The sequence below is a fragment of the Mesoplodon bidens genome (genome assembly GCF_964165515.1).
Source record: "Mesoplodon bidens genome assembly, chromosome: 20".
In the NCBI taxonomy this organism is placed as follows: Eukaryota; Metazoa; Chordata; class Mammalia; order Artiodactyla; family Ziphiidae; genus Mesoplodon; species Mesoplodon bidens.
Genome location: NC_138181.1, coordinates 7,810,066 through 7,834,554, shown reverse-complemented (window position 1 = coordinate 7,834,554; position 24,489 = coordinate 7,810,066). Strand labels below are relative to the sequence as shown.

The 24,489-nt window shown below is 50.0% G+C and overlaps 1 protein-coding gene across 8 annotated transcripts in view; it reads left to right on the top strand.

Annotated features, from left to right (window-relative positions):
* CSGALNACT1 (chondroitin sulfate N-acetylgalactosaminyltransferase 1) overlaps positions 1-24,489 on the top strand; it is a 328,764-nt gene that overhangs the window by 258,673 nt on the left and 45,602 nt on the right. For all 8 annotated transcript variants that reach the window (XM_081221110.1, XM_081221111.1, XM_081221115.1 and 5 more), the window contains one exon: positions 22,447-22,663. In XM_081221110.1, coding sequence (XP_081077236.1) covers positions 22,447-22,663 — 217 coding nt within the window. The remainder of the gene's footprint in view (positions 1-22,446; positions 22,664-24,489) is intronic.

Here is a 24,489-nt window from a genome sequence, read left to right as displayed (position 1 = left end):
CGCAGGCTCAGCAGCCATGGCTCACAGGCCCAGCCGCTCCGCGGCATGTGGGATCTTCCCAGACTGGGGCACGAACCTGTGTCCCCTGCATCGGCAGGCGGACTCTCAACTACTGTGCCACCGCCACCAGTGAAGCCCCCCGGTGTTAATATTTTGGTTGTCAGTGGTCATATTTAAATGTCAGTAGTATCCTAATCATAGTTTTGTGCATCAGAATCTATTGAAGTAAGAGGGTGTCTCTTGGGACAGGTATAATGTGGAGAATTTTGGATCTGGGATGATTATCAATACACTGATGTCAACACATCCTGGAATGTGAGTTTTCGTTCTTTCCCATTTCTCTCTTCGGGCTGCTGTGTTCCATTCTCAACCCCAAGCCTGCTGATGCTGGAGAGCCCAGTGATTTCGCGACCCCTGCCGTGTCTTCCGGATTAGAATCCTCTTAGGAGATGGTGGTAGAGGAGGGGTCTCGCAGTTGGCATGTGAAAAGGCGCTTCTGTGCTGAGAACTACCGTCAGCAGCAGGCGTGGACCACGCCCTGTAGCTGAAGCTGCAGGCAGATTTGTTAGTGCTGTGGCTTCTTGCCTGTTGGAGTTTATGAGTAGCTGCGTCTTTCAAAGCCTGACCATGTTTCTTGTCTGGAATTTCACCCATTAGTCTTCCTGACTTTCCATTCACCGTGTTAATTGCGATTAGATGCTCCTTCCTCTGGCCCCAGACTCCTGTGTTCCGCCCGTTGAATTCGGTGCAGGCTCTGCCGTAGCGTCCCCTCCTCCACTGGGGGGCTGTGTCCAGACCTCTGTGTCACGAGACTGGGCGGCCAGTGCTCTTGGGATGTGGGACCAGTGGGACCAAGCAAGAGCGGAAATAAAGTAAATTCATTCTTTTATTTCAGTGCCCCACAGCTACCGTGGGGAGGTGGAATGGTCCTAACTTTGGGGTGTCAGAATAAAACCGTTTGTCTTTCTAAAGCAATACTGTGTTTTAAGATAGAGTTTATTTCGTAGTGCTTTTCAAATATTAACCTGATAGATAAGTCTCTGGGGCAGATGATAGGTAAATGTTAAAGCACAAGCTTTTGGAAATAAAATTTAAGCTCTTCAGAGTTGTCAGCTTGAGGGGAAAAAAATGAGGTAATAACTTCAGAAAGGAAGCATCATATAGAAGTGTGAGTTGGCACCTGAATATAGGTTAACTTTCTTCCCCAGAAATAATGGTGAAAGGATTTCTCTTTACCCGGGCTTCCTGACGCAGTGTGGTAAATCCCAAGACGTTCGCACAGGGGTGAAACAGCAGACAGCCTTTCCGTTCCCGTTCATCCCGCGGCATCACTGGGAGCCTGCCGTGTGCCAGGCGCCATCCCAGGCACTGGGGGCCCAGAAGTGGAAACCCAGACACGGAGCCTGGCTCTTGGAGTTTACATTCCAGCTGGTGAAGAGAGTCAGTGTAAACCTAAAGGAGCAAATTATGCGGCAAAAGTAAAGACAGGCCCCTCTAGCGGGGAAAAATAAAGGAGTTTAAGAGGAGGGGTGGGCTGCCCGGGAGCGTACTGCAGTCTGAAATAAGGCGGTCAGACGAGGCCTTGCTGAGCCGGTGACAGGTGGACAGAAGCGTGCAGAAGGCGAGGGAGCTGGTCCTCCACGTACCTGGAGGGAGAGGGGTCCAGAGAGGACAGGCGGGGACGCTGGCACTGCCTGGTGCCGGGAGGGAGGTGTGGGCAGCCGGCGAGCCGGGCAGAGCTGTGGGGGAGGAGAGGGGAGATGGAGCCGGGGGGGACGGGGTGTGCGCCGCATCTCACGGACCATCGTGGGGACTTGGCTTAACGTGCCTCGGTGAAATGGGGAGAGCCTGGCTGGCTTTCAGCTGAAGGGTAGCATGGTCTGACTTGAGCTTTGGAAGGGTTATTTTGGATGCTGGGTTGGGAGTAGACCGTGGGGTGGGTAGAAGCCGAAGACCGTCGGGGGCTGTCGCGGGGACCGTGCACAGGTGGAGTGGTTGGAGCAGGGTGGTGACAGGGGAGGTGGTTGACAGTGGTCGGATGCTGGGTGTATTTTGAGCATGGAAGCGGCTCATTGGCCGGAGGATTGACGAGCAAAATAGGGGAGTCGGGGATGAATGCGGGGACTTCAGCCTGATCATCCAGAGGGCACACTGCTGTTGACGAAGATGGGCCGACTCTGGGCAGAGCGTGCATGTGTGTGTGTGTGTGCGCACGTGTGCATTCGTGTGCATGTGTGTGTATGTTAGGGGGAGAAGAGAGGTCTGTTTTGCAACTTGCAGATGTCTTTCTCGTGTCTAAACTACATGAAGCTTGTTTTTGAGAAAATGATAAGAAACGTACTCTGATCATAGGTTTCCTAAACAAGTACACACACGAGTGCGCACACACGAAGCCCGATATGTTCAGAGAAGGTAGAACCCCGTGTAACTGATGGTGGTCATCGTTGGTCCCAGGGCTGCACGACAAGTACCACAGATGGGGGAGGGGCTTAAACAACAGACGTTCATTTTCTCACAGGTCTGGAGGCTGGAAGTCCAAGATCAAGGTGTAGGCAGGGTTGGTTTCTTCTGAAGCCTTTGTCCTTGACCTGCAAGCTGCCACCTACCCGCCCTGTCCTCACACAGTCTCTCCTGTGCACACACATCTGTGTTGTCTCTGTGTGTCCTAATCTCTTCTGTAAGGGCACCAGCCGCTCTGTAACATAATCACTTCCTTAGAGGTCCTGTCTCCAAACACAGTCACATCCTGAGACACCCGGAGGTGGGTAGATATGAATTTTTGGAGGACAAATTTCAGCCTATAAAGTTGGTCATCTTTGGTATCTGGAAATCTGAAGGCGTGTGGTTAGACTGTCTTGCAGCCAGGAGAAATGACCCCTGGAATGAGAATGTCAATAATATTCCTTATGTTAAAGGACAGAACATTGAAATAAATGCTCTTTGCTGCATATTTCATCTCACTCACTCAGCACGTATTAAGTACGTCTGACGAGTTAGGCATCGAAACAGAGATGAATGAGCTAGTGCCCCTTGTCCAGATGGGCAGCCAAGTCCACAGGTCATCACTGACAGTGGCGAGATTCCATAGAAGGAAGGCCACCAAGCCCACTCCTGTAGGGCGTGGGGAGGACTGGCTCCTGCAAGAGATACTCTGTGCTGAGTCTTGCGGGATGAATGGCAACTGGGTGGGGACTGGGGGAAGGCAGACTGGAGGTGGGGGGCCAGGGCCAGCGTGGAGATATTCAGAGCCCTGGGGACAGGCAGAGCTGGGTGAATTCATGGGCTGGACCCATTTTGACTGGAGCTTTGGGTTGGGGTCAGGTGTGTTGAGATCAGGCTAGAAACGTCACTGAGAACCAGATGATCAAGTGCCTTAGCTTTGCATGCCTGGGAGCTTGACCTTGATGACACCGGAAAGCCACTGGACGGGGCTAAACAGAAGGGTGATACTGTCAGGATTTAGAAGTATCACTTGGCTGCTCTGTGGAGGAGGAATCAGAGGGATGCAGCCCAGAGGGACAGAGATCTGTTGTAGTGATTCGGGGCTGGGGTGATGCCAGCTGATCTGCGCTAGCAGAATTGGTGATATGAGATGTGGACAGTTCCAGAGATGGTGATTGATTCCATGATGGTAATACCTGACATTTAGCTGAAGCTCACTGTGTGCCAGGCAGGGCATAGAGAGGGAGGGGTTAAGGTTGAACCTCAGGTTTGGGCAGCTCCTTTAATGCTGGTACCATTCACTGCTCCTCAGAAGAGGAAGAGCAAGGGGAGATGGTCAGCCCAGCTTTGGTGGTGACTTTGAGGTGTCTCTGGGACCCGTGAGGGGAGATGGTCAGGACTGTTGGAATATGGGTTTGGAGCTCAAGACAAAAATCAGGTCTGGAGCTACAGAGGTCTATCCAGTCTATGGAGCGGAGTGAGATGCTCTGGTGAAATACCTGAGACCAGAAGTCTGGGCACCCAAGACCCACATTGAGTGACCAGCAGAGGGAGGGCACCTGTGCAGGAGGCTAGAAAGGAACAGCCAAGGAAGTTGGCAGAAAACCAGGAGAATTTGGTACCTTGAAAGCCAAGGAAAGGAGGCAGTTTTTGATGGAGCCAGTGGGCATCCTTGTGGGATGCTGGTGAGAGGCAGGGCAAGATAGGAACTCACAGAATCCCTGGATTTGCCCCAGGAGGTCACCGATGCCCTGGGCCAACAAGAACGTTTTCGGTGGTGTGGTGGGACAGGAATAAGGTCGCAGTGGGTGGAGGAAAGGGAGGGGAAGAGATGGAGTCCTCGGACACAGACGTGACCTGGAACGGCTCTACCAGCACAGTGGCCACTCGCATAGGTGGCGACTTCAAATGGAAGGTAAGATGCTCTCAGATGAAAAATTCAGTTTCTCACTTTCACCAGCCACATTTCAAGTCTCCAGTAGCCATCGGACAGCACAGATTCAGAACATTTTCATCATCGCAGAAAATTCTGTTTGGCAGTCATGGTCTAGATGCTGAGCAGTGAAGGAGAGGAAAGAAATGGAGCAGTGGCTGTTCTGAGCTGTGTGTGTGTGTGTGTGTGTGTGTGTGTGTGTGTGTGTGTGAGAGAGAGAGAGAGAGAGAGAGAGAGACATAAGATCCTTAGAGCTGGGTGGAAAAGAGCTCATGTGTGAACTAGATGTCCGCCTCTGCCCTATCAGGCAGCTGTAGTGAATAGAAGAAAGATCCCTTCTGCTCCTGCCAGCATTGTGATACCCTGAGAAAATTATTTTGAATACTTCTAGGTGTGTTTAAAAGTTCCCTTGGGAAGAGAAAACATGGTTTTATCCCTGTACCTTGATAATTTTTAGCTTTGCATGTAAAGCGTGGTGGGTACCTGTCTGTTGACTTAAACTCTGACCTCCTCCTGGGGCATCGGTGCTGGGTGATGTACTGCATGGCCTGATCACATGGCATCGTGTGCTGAGTGCGTTCTGTGCTCCAGCTCCTGAGCTGGGCGTTGAGGTTGTGGAAATGAATTTTGACCGTAGGAATGCATGTGTGTCCCCAGTTTTGCACTCTCTTTCCCCAGGGCGGTTCCCAGGTCCACCTGGGTGTTGCCCTATGCCGTAGTTTGGGGGTGTAGAGACCTATGATGTTACATCCCTGACTACATGGCAACCCCTAAGGTCACCCCTGTCCGCACATGTTTCCTGAGCTCCTGCTAAGTGCCTACCCATTTACTTCTCAGCGCCGGACCCTCCAGACCACGAAGTTTCAGCATCGCTGCTCTTTCCTAGGTTTATATAAAATATACTTGTTTCCTAATTGGAATTAGAGAAGGAGGCAACTGAAATATGCACTGCTGTAGGTATTTATAATTCGAATTTGAGAAAATACGCCTGCAGTCCTGAGAATTACTCTTTAAGGCTCTGCTATCAGGTATCTGTCGTTCCTTTGTTTACATCACGCCTGCTTTTATATATATATATATATATATTTATTTATTTATTTATTTTTATTTTTGGCTGCATTGGGTCTTCGTTGCTGTGTGTGGGCTTTCTCTAGTTGTGTCTCGCGGGGGCTACTCTTGTGGTGCGCGGGCTTCTCATTGCGATGGCTTCTCTTGTTGCAGTGCATGGGCTCTAGGCGTGTGCAGGCTTCAGTAGTTGTGGCTCGCGGGCTCTAGAGCGCAGGCTCAGTAGTTGTGGCACACGGGCTTAGTTGCTCTGCGGAATGTGGGATCTTCTGGGACCAGGGCTCAAACCCGTGTCCCCTGAATTGGCAGGCAGATTCTTAACCACTGCACCACCAGGGAAGCTCACGCCTGCTTCTGTAAGAGCTTCTTTATAGCTGTGGCCCTTGAGGTGTCTTATTCTGTGTCAGTGACAGCTGTGATTACCTCCATTCTTATTGGAACGGATGGGACCCTGGGCCCAGAAGGCAGCTTTTGCACAAGCTTTACAGATGGGTCCCTGTCCTGAAGGATGATATTTTTTCCTATCTCTTCCCAGCTGCATGTCCTCACCATGACAACCCACATCCCATAGTAGCCATCATGCATAAGACTTTTACCCTGTGGGGCTTTCATGCAAATTCCATGTCTAAACACCATCAGACAAGCCGTCTCCAGGCATTCATGGTGTCCTTGTGCCCCCAGGGTTCCCCCTCCATTTCTTCTCACAGAAATGTCCACCATTCACACACTGGCAACCTAAAGTGGATTTTATAAAACGGGGAAACCCGGGACTTCTCAAGCCCCTTATCATTACACACTTGGTGAAGATACACAGCGTACTGAACGGCCATTTTAAGGAGGATGACAAGCAGTGAGGGCGGGAAGCTCTTCTTGTTTTCGGGATTGTTCACACCAGTTCACGTGAAAGTCAGGCCTCCAAGGGATGAAACCTCTGCCACACCAGGCCCCTGCAGCCGGGATGCTCCTTTCCTGGTGCAGTTTAGAGTCAAGTGTCAGAGTGGTTCAGGGTGGAGGAGGGGGCATCGTTCCTGTCCTTACTCACCTCCTAGAACTGCTCTGCAGTGCAGCCCCCGGCTCCTGCGATGGCCTTGCTCCATTCGGAAATCACTGGCTTGTGGAAGCGTTGACGTCATAGTCTCTAAAGCAGTGCCTTCCAACCCTGGCTGCACGTTGCAATCTCTTAGGGAATCCAGGGCACGCTACAGACTAGCTAAATCGGGATCTCTAGGGGCGGGGTGTGGGCATCGCTGTTTTTAAAGCTCCCCGGTTGACCCCAGTGTGCAGCCGCTGTTGTGAACCACTGCCTTGAAGGAATCACCAGCCCTAGAGCTGGAACACCCTTCCAGGTAATAGTTCTCAAGCCCGTGCCCGTTTGGATGCTGGTCTTTGGAAGTTGTGATACTCTTTGTGGAACGTTATGAAATATATTTGACCTTGTCTCTGTAACTAGCACATGACCTTCATTTGGTCATTTCCTTCTCTCCAAATAATACGCTAGCTAACACTTAACTGAGTGCTTCAAGCATTTTGTGTATTAAGTGCTCTATGTGTACTTCAGTCCTCACGAGGACCCCATGAGACGGGTCTTATATTACATTCCTGCGTATTTACAAGCGAGGACACAGAGGCAAAGAAGACTTCAGTCGCCTGCCCAGGATTACACAGCTGGCACTTGAGCCCAGGTGCCCTGGCCCTGGGGTCTGTGCTCCTGCCTCCTGCCTCTCAGTCCACGGAGAGAAAGCCAAGCACTGATTCATTCAGTAGGCATTAACAGAGCCCCTACAGCGTGCCAGGCCCTTACTCATACTTTCATTGTCGTGAACTAGGGGTGGCTTAACAGATAACAGACCTGTGTAATGCTGTCAGAAGAAAATGACTTAAAATCAATTTCAAAATAATTATTCTTGGTTGATGTCCTATAACACCAGCTCTTCTATATCTAACAACCTTAAACAGCAAGTTAACTATCTAATTGAATATACTTTGTTTTACTTTCTTTGAGATGCCCTCTTTGACCCGTGGATTATTTAGAAGTGTGTTGTTTAATTTCCAAGTGTTCAGCGATTTCCTTGTTTTTCTGTTAGTGGTTTCTACTTTGAATTCATCATCATCAGAGAACACACTCTGTATAATTTCACTTCTTTTAAGATTGTTGGTTTGTTTATGGCCTAAGATATAGTCTATCTTATTGAATGTTCCATGGGTGCTTGGAAAATATGTGTATCATGCTGTTGTTTGGTGGAGTATTCTATATACATCAGTTAGATCCTGTTGCTTGACTGTATTGTTCACATCTTCTGTACCCCCTTTTTTTTTCTTCTGTATCCTTTATGATTTTATGTCTAGTAGTTCTATTAGTTGCTGACAAGGGGATTGAAGTCTCCAACTATAATTGTGGAATTGTCTGTTTCTCCTTTCAGCTTTGTTGGTTTTTGCTCTATGTATTTTGAGGCTCTGTTGTTTGGTGTGTATGTATTTAGGATCAATATGTCTTCCTGGTGGATTGATCCCTTTATCATTTTATAATGTCCCTCTTTGTCTCTAGGAATTTTCTTTGCTCTAAAGTCTACTTTATCTTATATGGCCACTCCTGTTTTATTAATGTTTACATGGTACATCTTTCTCCACTCTTTTTCTTTCAGTTTATCCATGTCATTTGTCAAATTTGAAGTGAGTTTCTTGTGAACAGCTGGAGTTGTGTTACATTTTTATTAATCCACTCTGCCAATCTCCTTTTTAAAATTGGTATATTTAGGCCATTTAGACTTGAGGTAATTATGATGTGTTAAAGTTTGTCTCCCAAGTTAACAGTTTACATAACCAGGGTGCATTTTCTTTTACGGATCTTACCAAGAGAGGAAATTAACAACAGTTGTCAGTGGGTACTTGACCAAGGGATCTTTGTTTATTTGCATGATTTTATGGCCAAAGTAAAAGTTTGATGTTATCCTCTTGAAAAGTTTTCTAACCTAAATTTATTGAGATCACACTTAATTGCATGGGGTTTTAGCATCTCAGCTAAACTCAGCTAATGCCCATTTGTTCATGTGTTTGGTGGACCCAGAACTTTCTTCTGAGGAATATTTGGTCCCATCTGGGGACTCCCTGTGTGCAGCTCCTTGCTGAGGTCAAGTGGCCGTCTGCTCAGGTATGTGCCCTGTGTGTCACAGGAGGATGTCAGTAATACTGCAGTCACGGTGGCTGGCAGTGTTTGCATCTGCTCGTGGTGACCAGCATGGTGTATTTTCGTGTCTGCACGCCCTTATCAGTTGCTCTTACTCCATTATTACTGTTGCATTGCAAACTATCCTAGAATTTAGTGGCTTTTGACCCCCATTTTCACATACTGACAGATTCTCTGGGTCCAGGGTTCAGGAAGGAGCCAGTGGGGATGACTGTCCCTGTTCCAGCTCGTCTGGGGCCACGTCTGGGGAAGGTGGGAAGGTTGGGGTGACTCAACCCTTGGGAGACAATCACCCAAACGTACCTTCCCTTGCAAATCTGGTAGCTGCGCTGTGGTGACGTGAGCACCAGGACGGTCCCTGGAGCTAGGCGACCCTGGGGTAGTTGACCTCTTACGTGGTGGTCTGGGCTCCAGGAGAAAACGTTCCAGCAAACAAAGTAGCAGCTACATCACTCCATGGTCCTCTCCTGGACAAAGTAGCCACAAGCCCACTCAGATTCGAGGGGGTGGGCCCTCCCTTGATGGGAACCTTGTAAGATAATTTGGGGATCATGACATACTTGAGAAAAAATATTTATGGAGTACTTCCACCTGGATAGGTTAAGTGGTATCTGTTCTTTTACATTCTCTAAGTTAAAAAAAAAATTTATATTAACTATCATTTGAAAACTGCATAGCCTAACAGACCACCTTGTTTTGATATGCTGTGGAATTACTTTATGCTTGACTAGTAGGTCAGTTTCAGGCTATGTGAGTAAGGTTGCTGTAGGAATTCTCTAGAGGTTCATAACCCTAAGATGTGTTTCGCTGGGTTTATTGTGATTTCACGGACGCAGTGAGTCATGTGCTGTTTGTTGTGTGTCCTGTGCAGTTGGAGAACCTGAAGCTTTGAGAATTGACTTTGTCCAAAGTCATAGAGCAAGTTAATTGTTGACTGGAATTAAATTCAGTGTCTCTTTCTCCTGGGGCAGTGTCTGTGTAAGAACGTCCCTGGCTCTTTCATCTAAGGTGTCCCTTTATGACGTGCCACCTCACGGGGTGACGGACACATAGCTCGGCGTTCTGAGCAGATTGTTTTACTAAACGGGATGTTCCTGTTGGGTGACAGACTTCACAGCTCCCAGTGGTCGGTGTTCCATTGTTTCTTAGTGTGGTCTTCACCCCAGAGGAGAAGCATGTTCACTTCCTCACAGTGTGCGTTTCCCTGGTGATCAAGCTGAAGTGTGTGTCCATGTCTGTTTCTAAGGATGGGGAAGAAAGTGTGGCATAGGATTCATTCTTCTAAAAGAAAGCGAATCTCAACGGGGTTTTCTTCACAACCCGTTATGGTGATTAGGACATACTTTTTTTTACAGTTTAGGATCGAGATTGTTATATTTTAGCTAGAATGATTATCAAAAAGTAAAAGAAAATCCACAAACCAGGATCCAAGTAAAACCAATAACCTGTGTGGTCATGACTGGTCCGACCTTGGTGTGACTCACAGGTGTAGGAGACTGGGAACCCACCTGGCCCCCTCCCAGCCTTAGGACTGTCCGAAGCTTTCTGCGTGGACACGTCCACCTCCTCTCCGTTACTCAGTCCCCACGTCTCCTGGACAGAGCCAGGGGCTTCTCACCGCCCCCCACCCCCCGACCACAGTGCTCTCCAGGCAGGCCGGGGTCTTATTCACCTTCATGGCTCTAGTCTGTTACCGTGATGGAAGGTGCGTATCACGGGACCGTGGAGCGAAGGAGCGACTGGGTTGACGGTTCACAGAAGCGTGACCCGTCACTCACCAGCCTCTTCCCTTTCCTTCTGCCTCTGTGGCCCCAGAGTGTTTGCAAGAAGTGATTCATTATTCACATTTCATTTAAAATACTGCTAACGTTTGGGCCATGGCTCCAAACTTTCTCATGTTAGAAAGGAGATGTTCAAATAGAAAAAAAAGAGGATTGGGGTCTGAAAAGTGCTTTCTTTCCGTGTTAGTTTTCCAGGCTGTTGTGGCCTCAGTTCCTCTCCCTTTCTGTGACCCTGGAAGCAGCGGGGGTCACAGGCCAAGCTGTGCTCCGTGGGCCTCTGACCACAGCCCCCTCCCAACAAAGCTCCATCGATTCAGAACATTATTATTTATTGCAATGGCTACTTCTGGTGTTTACTGTCTAATGTTGGTATCAGTTTGGGGGTAAACCAGTGGTTCCCCAATTTAATAGGTCTGGTGGGGGGGGCCAAGAATCTGCCTTTTCTAAGGCTGACCAGCTCCTACCAGCAAAGACAAATGCAGGTGGACCAGTGTCTGTTGTGGTAGAAAATGGTGACCTGTATGCCAGGCCTTCTGATTCTTTTACTCTTCAGCTTGCTGTGGTTGATCTGTCTTGTGGCACTTCCACAGAAACATACATGCTTTCCCCCAGATATCCAGTGGTTCAGTGTTACAGCCTATCTGTAAAGCTAAAATGAATTCTTACCACTGACTAATTGGATAAGTTAGCCAAATAAAATAAATGCTTAGAGGAGGTCCAACTTAGGATATTCCTTGAAGCACAAAGCAGTTGACATGGATGCTTTGACCTTACCCTGTGATTTGATTTTTAAGACCAGGAAGTAAGAGCTTGGTGTCGTGAAATATCTTGTTTAAAGTGTTGTGAAGTGAGTGTGAAGCCAGGGTTAGACCGGGGTCTCTGGCTTAGGTGCTGCCAAGCACAGCGACTGTCAGGACAGCTCAGGGCCTGGACGTGTCCGCAGCGGGAAGGAGGCTGCTCAAATTGTGTTGATGATGGAAGGGGTGTAGGCGTGCTACGATGCCAGGTGGTGCTAACCACCTCTGTGTAGGGGTGTAGTCAGATAAAGGGTTGTGGTATCTGATAACTACAGGTCAGTGATTTGAAAATTCCAGTTGATATTATACATTAGAAATGGGTTTCTCAAGCAACGGGTAAAAAAATTCTGTTGCAATATTGCTAAGAATCTACCTTGACTCAGAGTTTATATGTGCTAGTTTGTATATCATCAGGCCTTTTACCAGAATATCAAGAATCCTGGTCTCATACAGATGGCCAAAAGGCACATGAAAAGAGCTCAACATCCTAATGATTAGAGAAATGCAAATCAAATCTACAATGAGGTATCACCTCACACCAGTCAGAATGGCCATCATCAAAAAGTCTACAAATAATAAATGCTGGAGAAGGTGTGGAGAAAAGGGAACCCTCCTACACTGTTGGTGGAAATGTAAATTGGTGCAGCCACTATGGAAAAACAGTATGAAGGTTCCTTAAAAAACTAAAAATAGAACTATCATACGACCCAGCAGTCCCACTACTGGACATATACCCTGAGGAAACCATAATTCAAAAAGAGTCATATACCACAGTGTTCATTGCAGCTCTGTTTACAATAGCCAGGACGTGGAAGCAACCTAAGTGTCCATCGACAGAGGAATGGATAAGGAAGATGTGGTACATATATACAATGGAATATTACTCAGCCATAAAAAAGAATGAAATAATGCCATTTGCAGCAACATGGATGGACCTAGAGATTGTCATGCTAAGTAAGTCAGACAGAGAAAAAGATAAATATCATATGATATCACTTATATGTGGAATCTAAAAAATGATACAAATGAACTTATTTACCAAACAGAAATAGACCCACAGAGATAGAAAACAAACTTACAGTTACCAAAGGTTGGAAAGGAGGGGAGGGATAAATTAGGAGCTTGGGATTAACATATACATACAACTATGTGTAAAATAGATAACCACCAAGGACCTACTGTATAGCACAGGGAACTATCCTCAGTATTTTATAATAACCTATAATGGAAAAAATTCTGAAGAAGAATATATGTATGTGTGTATATATATGTATGTATGTATGTATGTGTGTATAACTGAATCACTTCGCTGTACACCCAAAACTATGACAACATTGTAAATCAACTAGACTCCAATAAAAAAATAAAATTAAAAAAAAAAAAAGAATCCTGGTCTCTGGGTCCACAGTGGCTTAAAAGAATGAGTTATTGGATCCAGCTTCCAAGCATATTTGATGCCATAGTGTTGATATACAGCACAGCAAGAGGAGGGCTGGCCCAAGCCCGGACCCATCCGACTGAGAGCAGTGATGCAGTCAGCGACGAATGGGGCAAAGGGGCAGGATGTCATAGTATTGATAATAATAGTAATGACTTCGTTCTTGTTATCACCACTGCTGACATCACTAAGTGTTTCCTGGGTACCAGGCATGTTTACATGTGTTAATTTATTTAATCTTCACAACATCCGTATAAAGAAATAGGGATTTTTTTTTTTTTTTTTTTTGCGGCAAGTGGGCCTCTCACTGTTGTGGCCTCTCCCGTTGCGGGGCACAGGCTCTGGACGCGCAGGCTCAGCGGCCATGGCTCACGGGCCCAGCCGCTCCGCGGCATGTGGGATCTGCCTGGACGGGGGCACAAACCCATGTCCCGTGCATCGGCAGGTGGACTCTCAACCACTGCGCCACCAGGGAAGCCCAGGGCTGTATTTTTATTGATCCCGTTTCTTGAAGATGAGGAAAGTGGTATCAGGGTATCAATCCATAATACGTTATCTCAATCTTTAAAAGTGAGTCTTGAGACTGACTCTTCTGATATACTTTGGACAGTTATTATCTTTCTGAAGTATCTTTATTGATGTTTTTCTCTTCTCAAAAGTCAATCTCAAAAAGAAAGAAAGAACAGAAAAGAAAGAAGACTTGTAAACATCGTTTTGATGGTGAGGTTGATTGACCTTTAAGAGCTTGAGCATGACAGGCTCTTGGATTCACAGCCGTCCTGCCTGTCACCCTGTGAGCAGCGTGTCATTCGTAACGTGGAACAGGTTACTCACTTGCCTTCTGGAAAGGCCTCCATTCTCCCGTCTGTAAAAGGACGTGGTAAAGGGCGGACCCTCTGGAAGCCTCCTTCGCATCGAGGTCATATTTGTGAACATGGTCTGAGCAGCCACGAGCAGGCACAGCTGTTTGGGCTGCGTGGCCTCTGCTTCGGGGTGAGCTGGACGAGTAGTCGTGTACACATAGCTCACGGTCCCCAGAAGAACGGCGAGGTCACACGTGCCCTGCTCTCTGACCCTTAACCCCTGCGCCTTGCTGCTGCTCTATCTTGAGTTGCTGCTTCGCCCACATCCTGGACGTGCCGTCCGCAGCTGGTGGGAAGTGTGATAACGGCGTCCGACTTCCTGTCCCCGGGTTTGCTCTGGAGCCTTGAGACCCCCTGCCTGGTCCCCGCTCCAGGCCCCTCAGACTCTGCTCAGTCCGGCAGCGTCGCTCTGTGTGGCTTCCACGTTGGTTCCCTAGAGGGAGGACAGGGGTGCATCCCCTGAGACCCCGTCCCCGCAGAGTGAGAGCTCGGGTGGAGAGGAGACGGTGGGGTTGCGGTCCGTCCTGCCAGCGTGGAAGCCTGGCCTCCCCGGGAGCCCACTTTTCCACGAAACCTAAACGTCCTCAGGAGCCTTTTCCCGTGGCACCGCTGTCACTTCTGACCTCGGCCCCCGAGCTGCGGATGCTCACTTGGCCCGATGTTCCCCCGCTCCGATCCCGCATTGCCTTCGGCTCTCCCCCGCACCCTCGGCCGGACCCCGGTGAGTCCCCTCGGCCACTTTCTTGGCGGTGCCGACGCCCTGGCCCTGCACGTGTGTCCTGCAGAGCCGGCCTGGGTCCGCAAGTCCTGTCTCCCCGTCCTCGCCCTGCTCCTCCAGCTGCCGGGGACAGTCCCCTCGTGCACGTGCTCTGCCGGGGCTCACGGGGGCCCACTGCACCCTCGTGCCCGGCTGTGGACCCCTCTCGCCCTGCGGCCTGGGTCGCCCCTATTACCCCCATTCTCAGCCAGGCCTTCCTCCTGCTGCAGGAGAAACTGGACGTTGGTCCTCGTGCTTCCTTGAGCTCCTCGTCCCACCCCTGCGTGGCCCGCACCCTGCTGGCCTCCTGCCCTGTGCTGGGGGGTAGATTGCCCCCTTCTCGGTCCCAGACCTGGTCCTTCCCTGGGTGGGGCCCCACCGCAGCCCTCCTTCCGTCCGTGTGTCCTCGTGACCTGTTTCTGTTGGCTCCTTCCTCTCAGCGCGTGACGCACTTGTTCTTTCTCCTGCTTTTCAAGTCCTCATGCAGGACTTGAAGGACTTCCCAGGCCTCTGAGTTCCTCCGGCTGCCACTCGGTTGGGTCCGCCCCTCCTTACCCAGCACCTCCCCACCCCACCCGCCTTCTGTGCCGCAGAAACAGAGCTCTGGCTCCCGTGGAGCTCAGCTATGGGGGGGCACAGGGGCGAGGAGGGTGAACACCCTCAGGTAACGGGCGGCGACGGCGCTAGAACAGGGCGCGTGGAAGAGGGGACCGAGGGGACGGGAGACGGCCCCGTCGAAGAGGTGCATCTGGGTCGAGATCTACAAGGGGGGAAGGATCCGGCGGTGCCCAGCCTGAGGAGGCATCCCAGGCAGAGGCGGAGGAAAGGGCAAAGGTCCTGGCGCAGGAAGGAGCTTGACAACTTCCAGGACACAGAAGCAAGATGCCTTCCTCACCTAGCTCACTCCCGCCACTCGACCTCTCACCCTCTTTCAGATTTGCTCCAGACCCTGTCGCTTCCGGGAACGTCATGGCCGGGGCCACCGTTGGGCCGCTTGCCATCCGGTGGGCTTGCCCCGTCCTCATCTTACTTGACCTTGACGCAGCAGCGGGCGCTGGGCTGCCCTGGCCCACCGTGAGCTCCCTGCCGCCCCGTCCTGGGCCTGACCTGGCAGCCTCCCTGCTGGCTACGCAGCACCTGCCTCCGGGGCCCCTCTTCTCACACTCCACACTTCCGCAGCCCCCCAAACGCTGGGGCATCTCACTCTGCAAAGGGCCCGTCTGCTGGGCGTCAGACACAAGCTCCTCAAGGCAGCATTTCAGACTTGAGCTCATAGGCCTCGCCTCACCTGCAGCTCACTCCCCCCGCCTGCCCTCTCACCTCAGACCGGTTCTCTCCAGCCTTTGCCACTTGTCCTCCTCTCGCTGACGCTGTCTCAGCTTCCTGCTGAGTCACAGGGCTTCTTCCCTCAGTGCTCTGATCTCACCCCCTGTCCTCCATCCACCCCGCTGGCAGGCTATGGCACTAACGCCACTTCGCCTCTCCCCTGAGCGCGGGGAGGGTTTGCCCCCTAGGAGGCCCTGGTGGCCAGCGTGCTGTGCCCTACCCCACTGTCCAGCGTCACCTCCTGCACCTGCCTCTTGTACCCCAGCCTGGCTGAACTGCTGCAAGTTTGCCAAACATAACAAGTTGGTTTTGTTTGTTCAATACCTTTGTTATCTTTCTGTGGAATGTTCTCTCTGATTTTGTAGTCTTGGCAAACGCCCAGTCTCCAGTTCTGGTGAAATAGCGTCTGTCAGCCTGTCCACACCCTCAGCAGGTGGAGACGCCCTCCTTTCTGCTCCCTTTCTGCCTTCTCTCTAGAACGTGAATTCTGAGAGCACAGTGATTTTCTTTTTTAACCTTTAATTTATTTTTGGCTGCATTGGGTCTTCACTGCTGCATGTGGGCTTTCTCTAGTTGCAGTGAGCGGGGGCTACTCTTCGTTGCAGCACGCGGGCTTCTCATTGCGGTGGCTTCTCTTGTGGAACACGGGCTCTAGGTACGCGGGCTTCAGTAGTTGCGGCACGCGGGCTCGGTAGTTGTGGCACACAGGCTTAGTTGCTCCGTGGCATGTGGGATCTTCCTGGACCAGGGCTCGAACTCGTGTCCCCTGCATTGGCAGGCAGATTCTTAACGACTGTGCCACCAGGGAAGTCCCCACAGTTTTTTTTTTTAAATTTTTATCACAACCCTCTTTATATCTCTAATGGAGAACACAGTCCATGGTGAATGATACCCATAAGGAAAATCAATAAGAGTAAAAATAACCATGTCATGTGACTATGAATTGTGCGTGGCTGGTGGTACACCTGGCGAGGAGCCCAGCCCACTGCTGCGCTGGGATCGTAACACTTCGCTTCCCACTTAGTATCAGGTACATGATTGTCTTCATGGAGTTGATCTGTAGCTTTGTGGGGAAAAGATGGCTCTGAAAAGAAAGTCAACTGCCAGTATCAGTGATGAAGTAAGGAGGAGCCCTCAGTAAGTGAGGTTCTTAGAAATTCTTGACGGATTAAGAACGAAGTGTTGGAGCCCGTGCTCCACAAGAGAAGCCACCGCAATGAGAAGCCCGCGCACCACAATGAAGAGTAGCCCCTGCTCGCCACAACTTAGAGAACTCCCGCGCGCAACAGCAAAGACCCAACACAGCCAAAAATAAATAAAGAAAAATAATTAAAGAGAAAAAAAGAACCAAGTGTTGAGTTTGTCTGCATGGATCTACAGCATGAACAAATGCAATAAATAGGAATAAAAAAGGGGATTCATTAATTGTTTCAGCAAGGACATCAGTCGGTGCAGACGTTTCTTATCAAAAGAAATGTTTAGTGAAAGTTAATGGTGATGAACCTGAGTCAGGACGAGTACAGAAGCAGCTGTGAGCTGATGCCCTGTGATGCAGGAGAAACAAGGTGTGTGCAGGCGTCCCGTAACCTGGCAGAGGAGGAAAGCTATAAAGTGGTTACTTTTTACTGTCTTCATGGGGAGAATTATTTACATTGTAGTCTCTGAGCATTTGGGGATTCACGGCAGTCTTTCACAAATGTCAAATGTCTGCTACTTTCCCTAAGAAAATAGAGCTGCCAACAGATGGCACTGTGATGATGTCTTCTTATCCCACGTGGCCTGAGAATGAGACGTTTCATCTAAGTGGAATTCTCTAGATAACTGAAGCACCACAATAGTAGAAAATTACCGTTGTGAAATACAATCTTTCTCAGGTATGTCCCAGTTTCTCTATCTGAACAGACTAAGGAGATTAGGCTCCTACAGTGATGTCTTCAAAGGCAGTTTACATGGGTGGAGTATTTTTTTTTTCTTTATATTAGATGATCCCAGACATTTCTGTTAAATTAAAAAATAATAATAACATTCTGTCGCCCTTGTGCTGTTAGGAGGTGACCTGTCACTACTTAGTACTGTCAGCATTTCTGCCTGTTACACCTTTTCTTTCCGCCTATACTCTCCTTTTTCTGGAAATTTTTTTTTTCATGAAAATCCTCCCCCCCCCACTTTTCAAAATTTACTACTTTTAATGTGTCGTAGACTCTGAACTCAGATAATTGTTATTTAGCAGCTGTTAGAGCTATGTGTAAAAGAAAGAGAAAAGCTCCAAGGGGGCCAGTAAGGGTATCCGAGGGTAAAGGAGCTATGAACCGTGGTTTTTACCACAGACCTTATGTCGTTTGTCTGACTTCTCAGACACTGCTGCTTCTTCCTTGGCTCTGAGGGGTTCGTGTTGGGTACGGAAGGCGACCTCGAGGGAGGAACAGCTTCCCCGGGTCTCAGTGTGCAGCTCGTCCGTACAATGAGAGGCTGGACTAGGCCATGTCCGGGGGCACGTGCGTCACGGGCCAGGAGAGCAGCTCCACACAGAGGTGTTTAAGCTCACAGATCCGCGTGCCTGGAGGAGCGAGCAATCACTTGGGATTGAGAAAGTCTGGGAATCTTCCCACGGGAGGAGAGTCCTGTTTAGAAGGGGTGAGGGGGGGCCTGTGTCTTGAGAAAGTGCCAGGCCTTTTCACAGGACAGCAGTTATTGTGGTAAAATACACATAACGTAAAATTCACCACTTTAAGCTTTTTTTTTTGTTTTTTTGGCCACAGTGCGCAGCTTATGGGATCTTAATTCCTCAACCCAGGATTGAACCCGCGCCCTCCGCGGTGACAGCACGGAGTCCTAACCACTGGACCACCAGGGAATTCCCTATTTTAACCATTTTTAGGTGTACAGTTCATTGGCATTAAGCACACTCACATTGTGTGTAACTGTCATCCCCACACATTTCTAGAACGTTTTCATTATGTCGGACTGAAACTCCGTGCCCATTAAACACTAAGTCCCCTCCCCCTGCCCCAGCCGCTGGTGAGCCCCAGTCTACTGCCTGTCTCTGTGAATTTGACTACTTTAGACTCCTCGTACGAGGGGGGTCATACAGCCTCTGTCCTTTTCTGTCTAGCTGACTCCAGTTAGCTCATGTTTTCGGGTCCATCCATGCTGTAGCATGTGTCTGAATGTCATTCCTTTTTAAGGCTGAGTAATATTCCGTTGCATGTATAGACCACGCTTTGTCCATCCAGTCACCTGTTCGTGGAGGTTTGAGTTGTTGCCACGTTTGGCTGCTGTGAATGATGCTGCTGTGAACATGTGTGTACAAGTGTCTGTTCAAGTCTCTGTTTTCAGCTCTTTTGGGTGCACACCCAGAAGTGGAATGGCTGGGTCAGATTATAATTCTGTGTTTAACTTTTTTTTTTTTTCTTTTTTGCGGTACGCGGGCCTCTCACTGTTGTGGCGTCTCCCGTTGCGGAGCACAGGCTCCGGACGCGCAGGCTCAGCGGCCACGGCTCATGGGCCCAACCGCTCCGCGGCATGTGGGATCTTCCCGGACCGGGGCACGAACCTGCGTCCCCTGCATCGGCAGGCGGACTCCCAACCACTGCGCCACCAGGGAAGCCCAGCCCTTCTTTTGGTCTTTCATTTGCATAGTGGATAAGAGTGATGCTGCCCTATAGAATATTACCAGGGGGTGTTCGCGTGGCCAGCTTGCTTTGCCTTTGCCATTGTGCGTGCAGCCCGTTGGCTGAAAACCCCATCCCGCCGCGGTGCTCCTGCTCCCTTTCTCTCAGAGGGAGGCTGTCCGAGTTTCCACCCCTGAAGGTTTCCAGGAGGCGCGGGCTCTGTCCTTATGTCACAAGGAGACTGGGGTGGGGGGATGTACCTGTGGGTGTGGTGGACGAGGGCTGGGGCTGGGTTTTGGTGGACACAGGCTGCAAGAGAGCTTTAAGTAACTTATTTAAAATAGATGGGATTAAGGGATCTAAAATCAGGTTTGTAAGACATAATGAATTGAATTAGGCAGAGTAGGGGGAAATAGGCTAAAAAGTTGTTGATGTAATAGCCGTTTCAAGGCACAGGTTGCAGGTGATGCCGACAAAGCAGCTGGAGTTGTGGGTGAGATCAGGCTGGCCTGCTGGCTCCTGGTGGCCCCGCAGGGGTGGGGGAGGGTGTGTCCGGGAACCAGGAACGCAGGCCGCTCCTGTCCCCCGGGATGCTGGTGCCGCTCCCCATAGGCATGGTTGTAGGAATCATTATTAATAAGAACTGCTACGTTCTCTGGTTCTTTATAAATGGACGCCCATCTCTTGAGACAGGGGCATACCTGCATCTTCAAATTTGTGGATGTAGATTTTAAAAAGTTAATGATTCTGATCCTGGTGCTGAGAAAGAAAATGACTCCAATTCTGAGAAGCCATCCCGGCCCGCATACTTGTCATCTGCAGGTTCAGCTGTAGCAGCCTTGCGCGGGGGCTGCCGTGGAGAGCAGGGATACTTGCTGGCCCCGGCTCACAGCTGTGTTTCCGTCTAGCAGAGATGCTGTTAACTGAGCCGACTGCTTCCTGACTCAGCCCCACCTCACCTGGGCCCCTGGGAGCTGGTGGCTGCCCAGCTGCTCTGGGCAGCAGAGGTGGGAAGAGCCCATGTCCTCTGCGAGGACCAGTTGCCTGAAAGGGTGAACAGGCTTCGAATGGAACCACTTCACTTTTTCAGAGACATCCTCCGAGCCTCGTGAGAAGTGCCCCTCCCTTCTCCCATGGGTGGTCCCGGTGGGGATGCTGGGACCCCATCCCAGCAGGAGCTCGGCAGACCTTCTCTCAGCTTCCCCGACCTGCACTGGGGAGCCCAGGGGGCTTCAGGGGGGAGCTCCGCCCCATCCTCGTAGCCCTGCGCCCAGGTCCTCGAGTCCCTGAGCCGCCGGCGTCGGGCTGTGCATGTGAACCTCGGGCGGTGGGAGGTGAGACCCCCTGGAAGATTCGCAGCCCGGGCTCCTCTCTGCGGCCCTGGAGGGAGATCAGAGAGGCCTCAGAGCCGGGGGTGTGGGGTGAACAGCTCCTGGAAGGCGAAGAACAGAGGTGTTTGTGCAGCAGACCTGTGGTCCCCACAGAAGCGGGGGGTGGTGAGGACGAACAGAGAAGGGCTCGGAGAGGCCTGGAAACCGGCGAGCCCAGGAGGATGCCTTCTGTGGAGCCGCCTTTGTAGCTACTCAGAGCCCAGGGTGCGTCCCAGCCAAAGTAGGGGCTCAGAGGAAGGGAGGAGGAGGAAGAAAAATCCTGGCCAGTCAAGAGAAGAGAGACGAGGACGCTTCTCTGGTGACTTGTCGAACTGGATGGGTTTTTCTGCCGGTAGGAAAACACCCACAAGCCCAGTGACACGGGGAGGTGTGGAACTTAGGCCCCAGGGGATGGTTGGCTCTCGAGGTGGGGAAGTTCCGTCTGGTCAGGCCTGCGGAGCCTCATCCCATGGTTGAGCGAAGTGCTGGGTCACACGGTCCGCCCAGCAATGAGACAGTGGAGTTCCAGTGACGGCAACACTTGGGGGGCCCATCGTCACCCCAAGTAGGCTGGCTCTGTGGCACTGGCTGTGCTGCTTCCCAGAGGGGAAGTTACGTAAGACGTGCACCTGCCGCTGTGCTGGTGCTGTACATGCCATCTGCTTTAGTGCTTCCGGAAGCTTCCATGGGGCCACATGACCCATGGGAGCGGCCCGAGTGGCTCCCAGTGACCCGAATGGACCACTGTGGTCACTTCATCTGAAATGACTGTTGTTTCTCAGAGATCATTTTAACACACTTCTTAAATTAAATATAATATTAAAGTATGTATCTTATCATATTGCAGAAATGTAGATAAATAGCAGAAAAGAAAAAACACATAACCCTGCTCCACAGCACAGCCAGTCTTATTTTGACATATTTCCTTACAGTCCTTTTTTAAATGCCTCTGAGTAGTATAAATGCAGCTTTGTATCCAACGTTACAAACTTTTTTTTTAACATCTTTATTGGAGTATAATTGCTTTACAATGGTGTGTTAGTTTCTGCTTTATAACAAAGAGAATCAGCTATACATATACATATGTTCCCATATCTCTTCCCTCTTGCGTCTCCCTCCCTCCCACCCTCCCTATTCCACCCCTCTAGGTGGTCACAAAGCACTGAGCTGATCTCCCTGTGCTATGCGTCTGCTTCCCACTAGCTATCTATTTTATGTTTGGTAGTGTATATATGTCCATGCCACTCTCTCGCTTTGTCCCAGCTTACCCTTCCCCCTCCCCATATCCTCAAGTCCATTCTCTACTAGGTCTGTGTCTTTCTTCCCGTCTTATCCCTAGTTTCTTCATGACCTTTTTTTTTCTTTCTTAGATTCCATATACATGTGTTAGCATATGGTATTTGTTTTTCTCTTTCTGACTTACTTCACTCTGTGTGACAGACTCTAGGTCTATCCACCTCACTACAAATGACTCAATTTCGTTTCTTTTTATGGCTGAGTAATATTCCATTGTATATATGTACCACATCTTCTTTATCCATTCCTCTGTCAATGGGCACTTACACTGTTTCCATGACCTGGCCATTGTAAATAGAGCTGCAATGAACATTGTGGTACATGACTCTTTTTGAATTACAACGTTACAAACTTTTTGCCGTGTGTTTTTTTGAGGTCTTCATAACTGATTTTTAAATTGATGGTATTTCCATTTCTTTTGCGATTTAAGTGGGAGCATTTTGAGTTTTCTAATAAGTATTAGGTGTGGAGATTTAATCTTAATTTTTTAACGTGAGGCATTTTGTGCTAGCTCCTGGCTATTAAAAACACTCAGCGGCCACGGTGAATTTTTAGAACTGTCTCTCCTTGTGTCTGTTAACAGGAATCTACCGCACAGAAAAGGATAAAGGCACTTTGTACGAGCTCACGTTCCGAGGGGACCACAAGCACGAGTTCAGACGCCTTGTCTTGTTCCGACCGTTTGGCCCCATCATGAAGGTGAAGAAGGAGGATTTGAACATGGCCGGCACGCTGGTCAATGTCATCGTCCCACTGGCCAGGAGGGTGGACAAGTTCCGGCAGTTCATGCAGAATTTCAGGTGGGCCTGTCGGCACGTGTGTGTGAAACGCTGATGGCGCGTCCCATCCCTCCCTGGTCCCTGCCCAGCGTGAAGGCCCCTGTCTCTCCCTGTTCGACTCTGTTTTCTTCCTGTAAAGTTTATCGTTGTATCTGCCTTTCCCTAAAGCAATCAGAAAGCTGCCAGATAAGCAGATGTTCCTTCAGAAGCGAAGGTTAGGAGGATTGGGTTTTCATCAGGATCTGTAGGGTCACGCCTGCTGGGTGCCATTCTGACTGCAGTTGGGGGACCACGAGGCCATGCTGTCCCCTCACTGGACTGGGCCCCTCCCAGCCTCCAAAAGGCCGGCACCCGCGTGGCCGTGGACCTGTGTGCTCGGCTGCCGCCTGGCTTCCTTTGGTGTCCTGCCCTGGCAGCGGCTGGAATGCATTCAGTCAGAGGCTTTTTAATTTTAACCTGTGTCTCCTTGGAGATTACATGTAAAATTATGCCGAGAAGTCTCCCAGCACTCATTTTTGTAGCTACTCAAGAAGATTTAAGCGGGTTTTATGTTCCGATGCGGTGTGTAGTTTTTACACGTGTCTTCAAGCTCCTGACGATGTGGTGTCGGATCTTACACTCTTGTGGACGACACTCACACGCTGCTTGAGGTCAATTTGCTAGCTGACTTAGCCAGCTTATTTTAAAGATAGAACGTCATGTGTGCCTAATGATAAATATTGGAAGATCAAACTTATTTTTAATCTTTTATCGTTAAATTCACTTTATTAAAAGCCGGTAAGGCTCAGTGTAAGTGTGTAGTTGATGCTTCTCAAAATTCTGGATAATGAACACATTTGAAGAGTAACCCGTTTCTGGCCAGGCTTCAGAGATGGGAGTAAATGAAGCCCAGCACTTAGGTATCTGTGTCCCTTTCTGTCTTGTAACCTCAGTCTGAATGTGTCCTTCAAGCAAAGGTGACAGCTCCTCTCAAGATGGCCCTTCCCTCAAGATGGTCTCATTCCAGCTTCCAGAACCTTCTCCACTAGCATATTCAGGCCTGGAGATGATAACAGCTCTGCGGTCACTAGGAGGGGCTATATTGCTCTCGTCCCCCTGTCCTCCTTACACCCTATCATTAAGCTTTGTAAATAGGTCCTTAATACATCTTCTCCAACTAAAAAGAGTAACCCTTTTCTAGCTACATTTTAAGGTCAGAACCCAAGAGTCTTTGGGGGGCCCTCTGGCCTGGTCTTCCGCGAGTTCAGAATCCCTTGGGGCACTCCTGATGCGGCTGTGTGTGTGTGGTGTGTGTGTGTGGTGTGTGCACGTGCGTGCCAGGGCGGGCTGCAGCTCCGGGTAGAAAGCTCGCTGTTACTTGCACCTGAAGTCTGCCTCCCTGTAATTTCTACCCAGTGGGTCTACTTGTGGCCTTTGAAGCAATGGCTGCCTTTGTCTTCTCCGGGTTTGGGAGCTGGGCCTTCAGCCTGACATCCTGCGGAGCTGGCTGGGCTGATCTTCCCACACCCACACCCCACCAGTTTGGAGAACACCCCGGCGCACGATCCCACGACTGTCGGCAGCGCCCCTCTGGCTCCGGCACTGAAGTGTCTGTGTGGCTGTGGCTCCCTTAAGCCCCCCTGGGTGGGTCTGTGTCCCTCTCTGCCTTCTCTTCGGACCGGCCGAGTGCACTGGCCGATGAAGCATCCATCCTGGGAGGACGGACCCAGGGCTGGGTACCAGGCCTGGAGGCAAACCCTGACTCCCAGCGGCTGGTGTGCCTGTTCCCAGTACAAGTGTATAGAAAGTTCCCTCGGCCAGGAAGCTGCCTGGAGCCTGGGGCAGGGCCCTTTAGCACACAGGCTGGT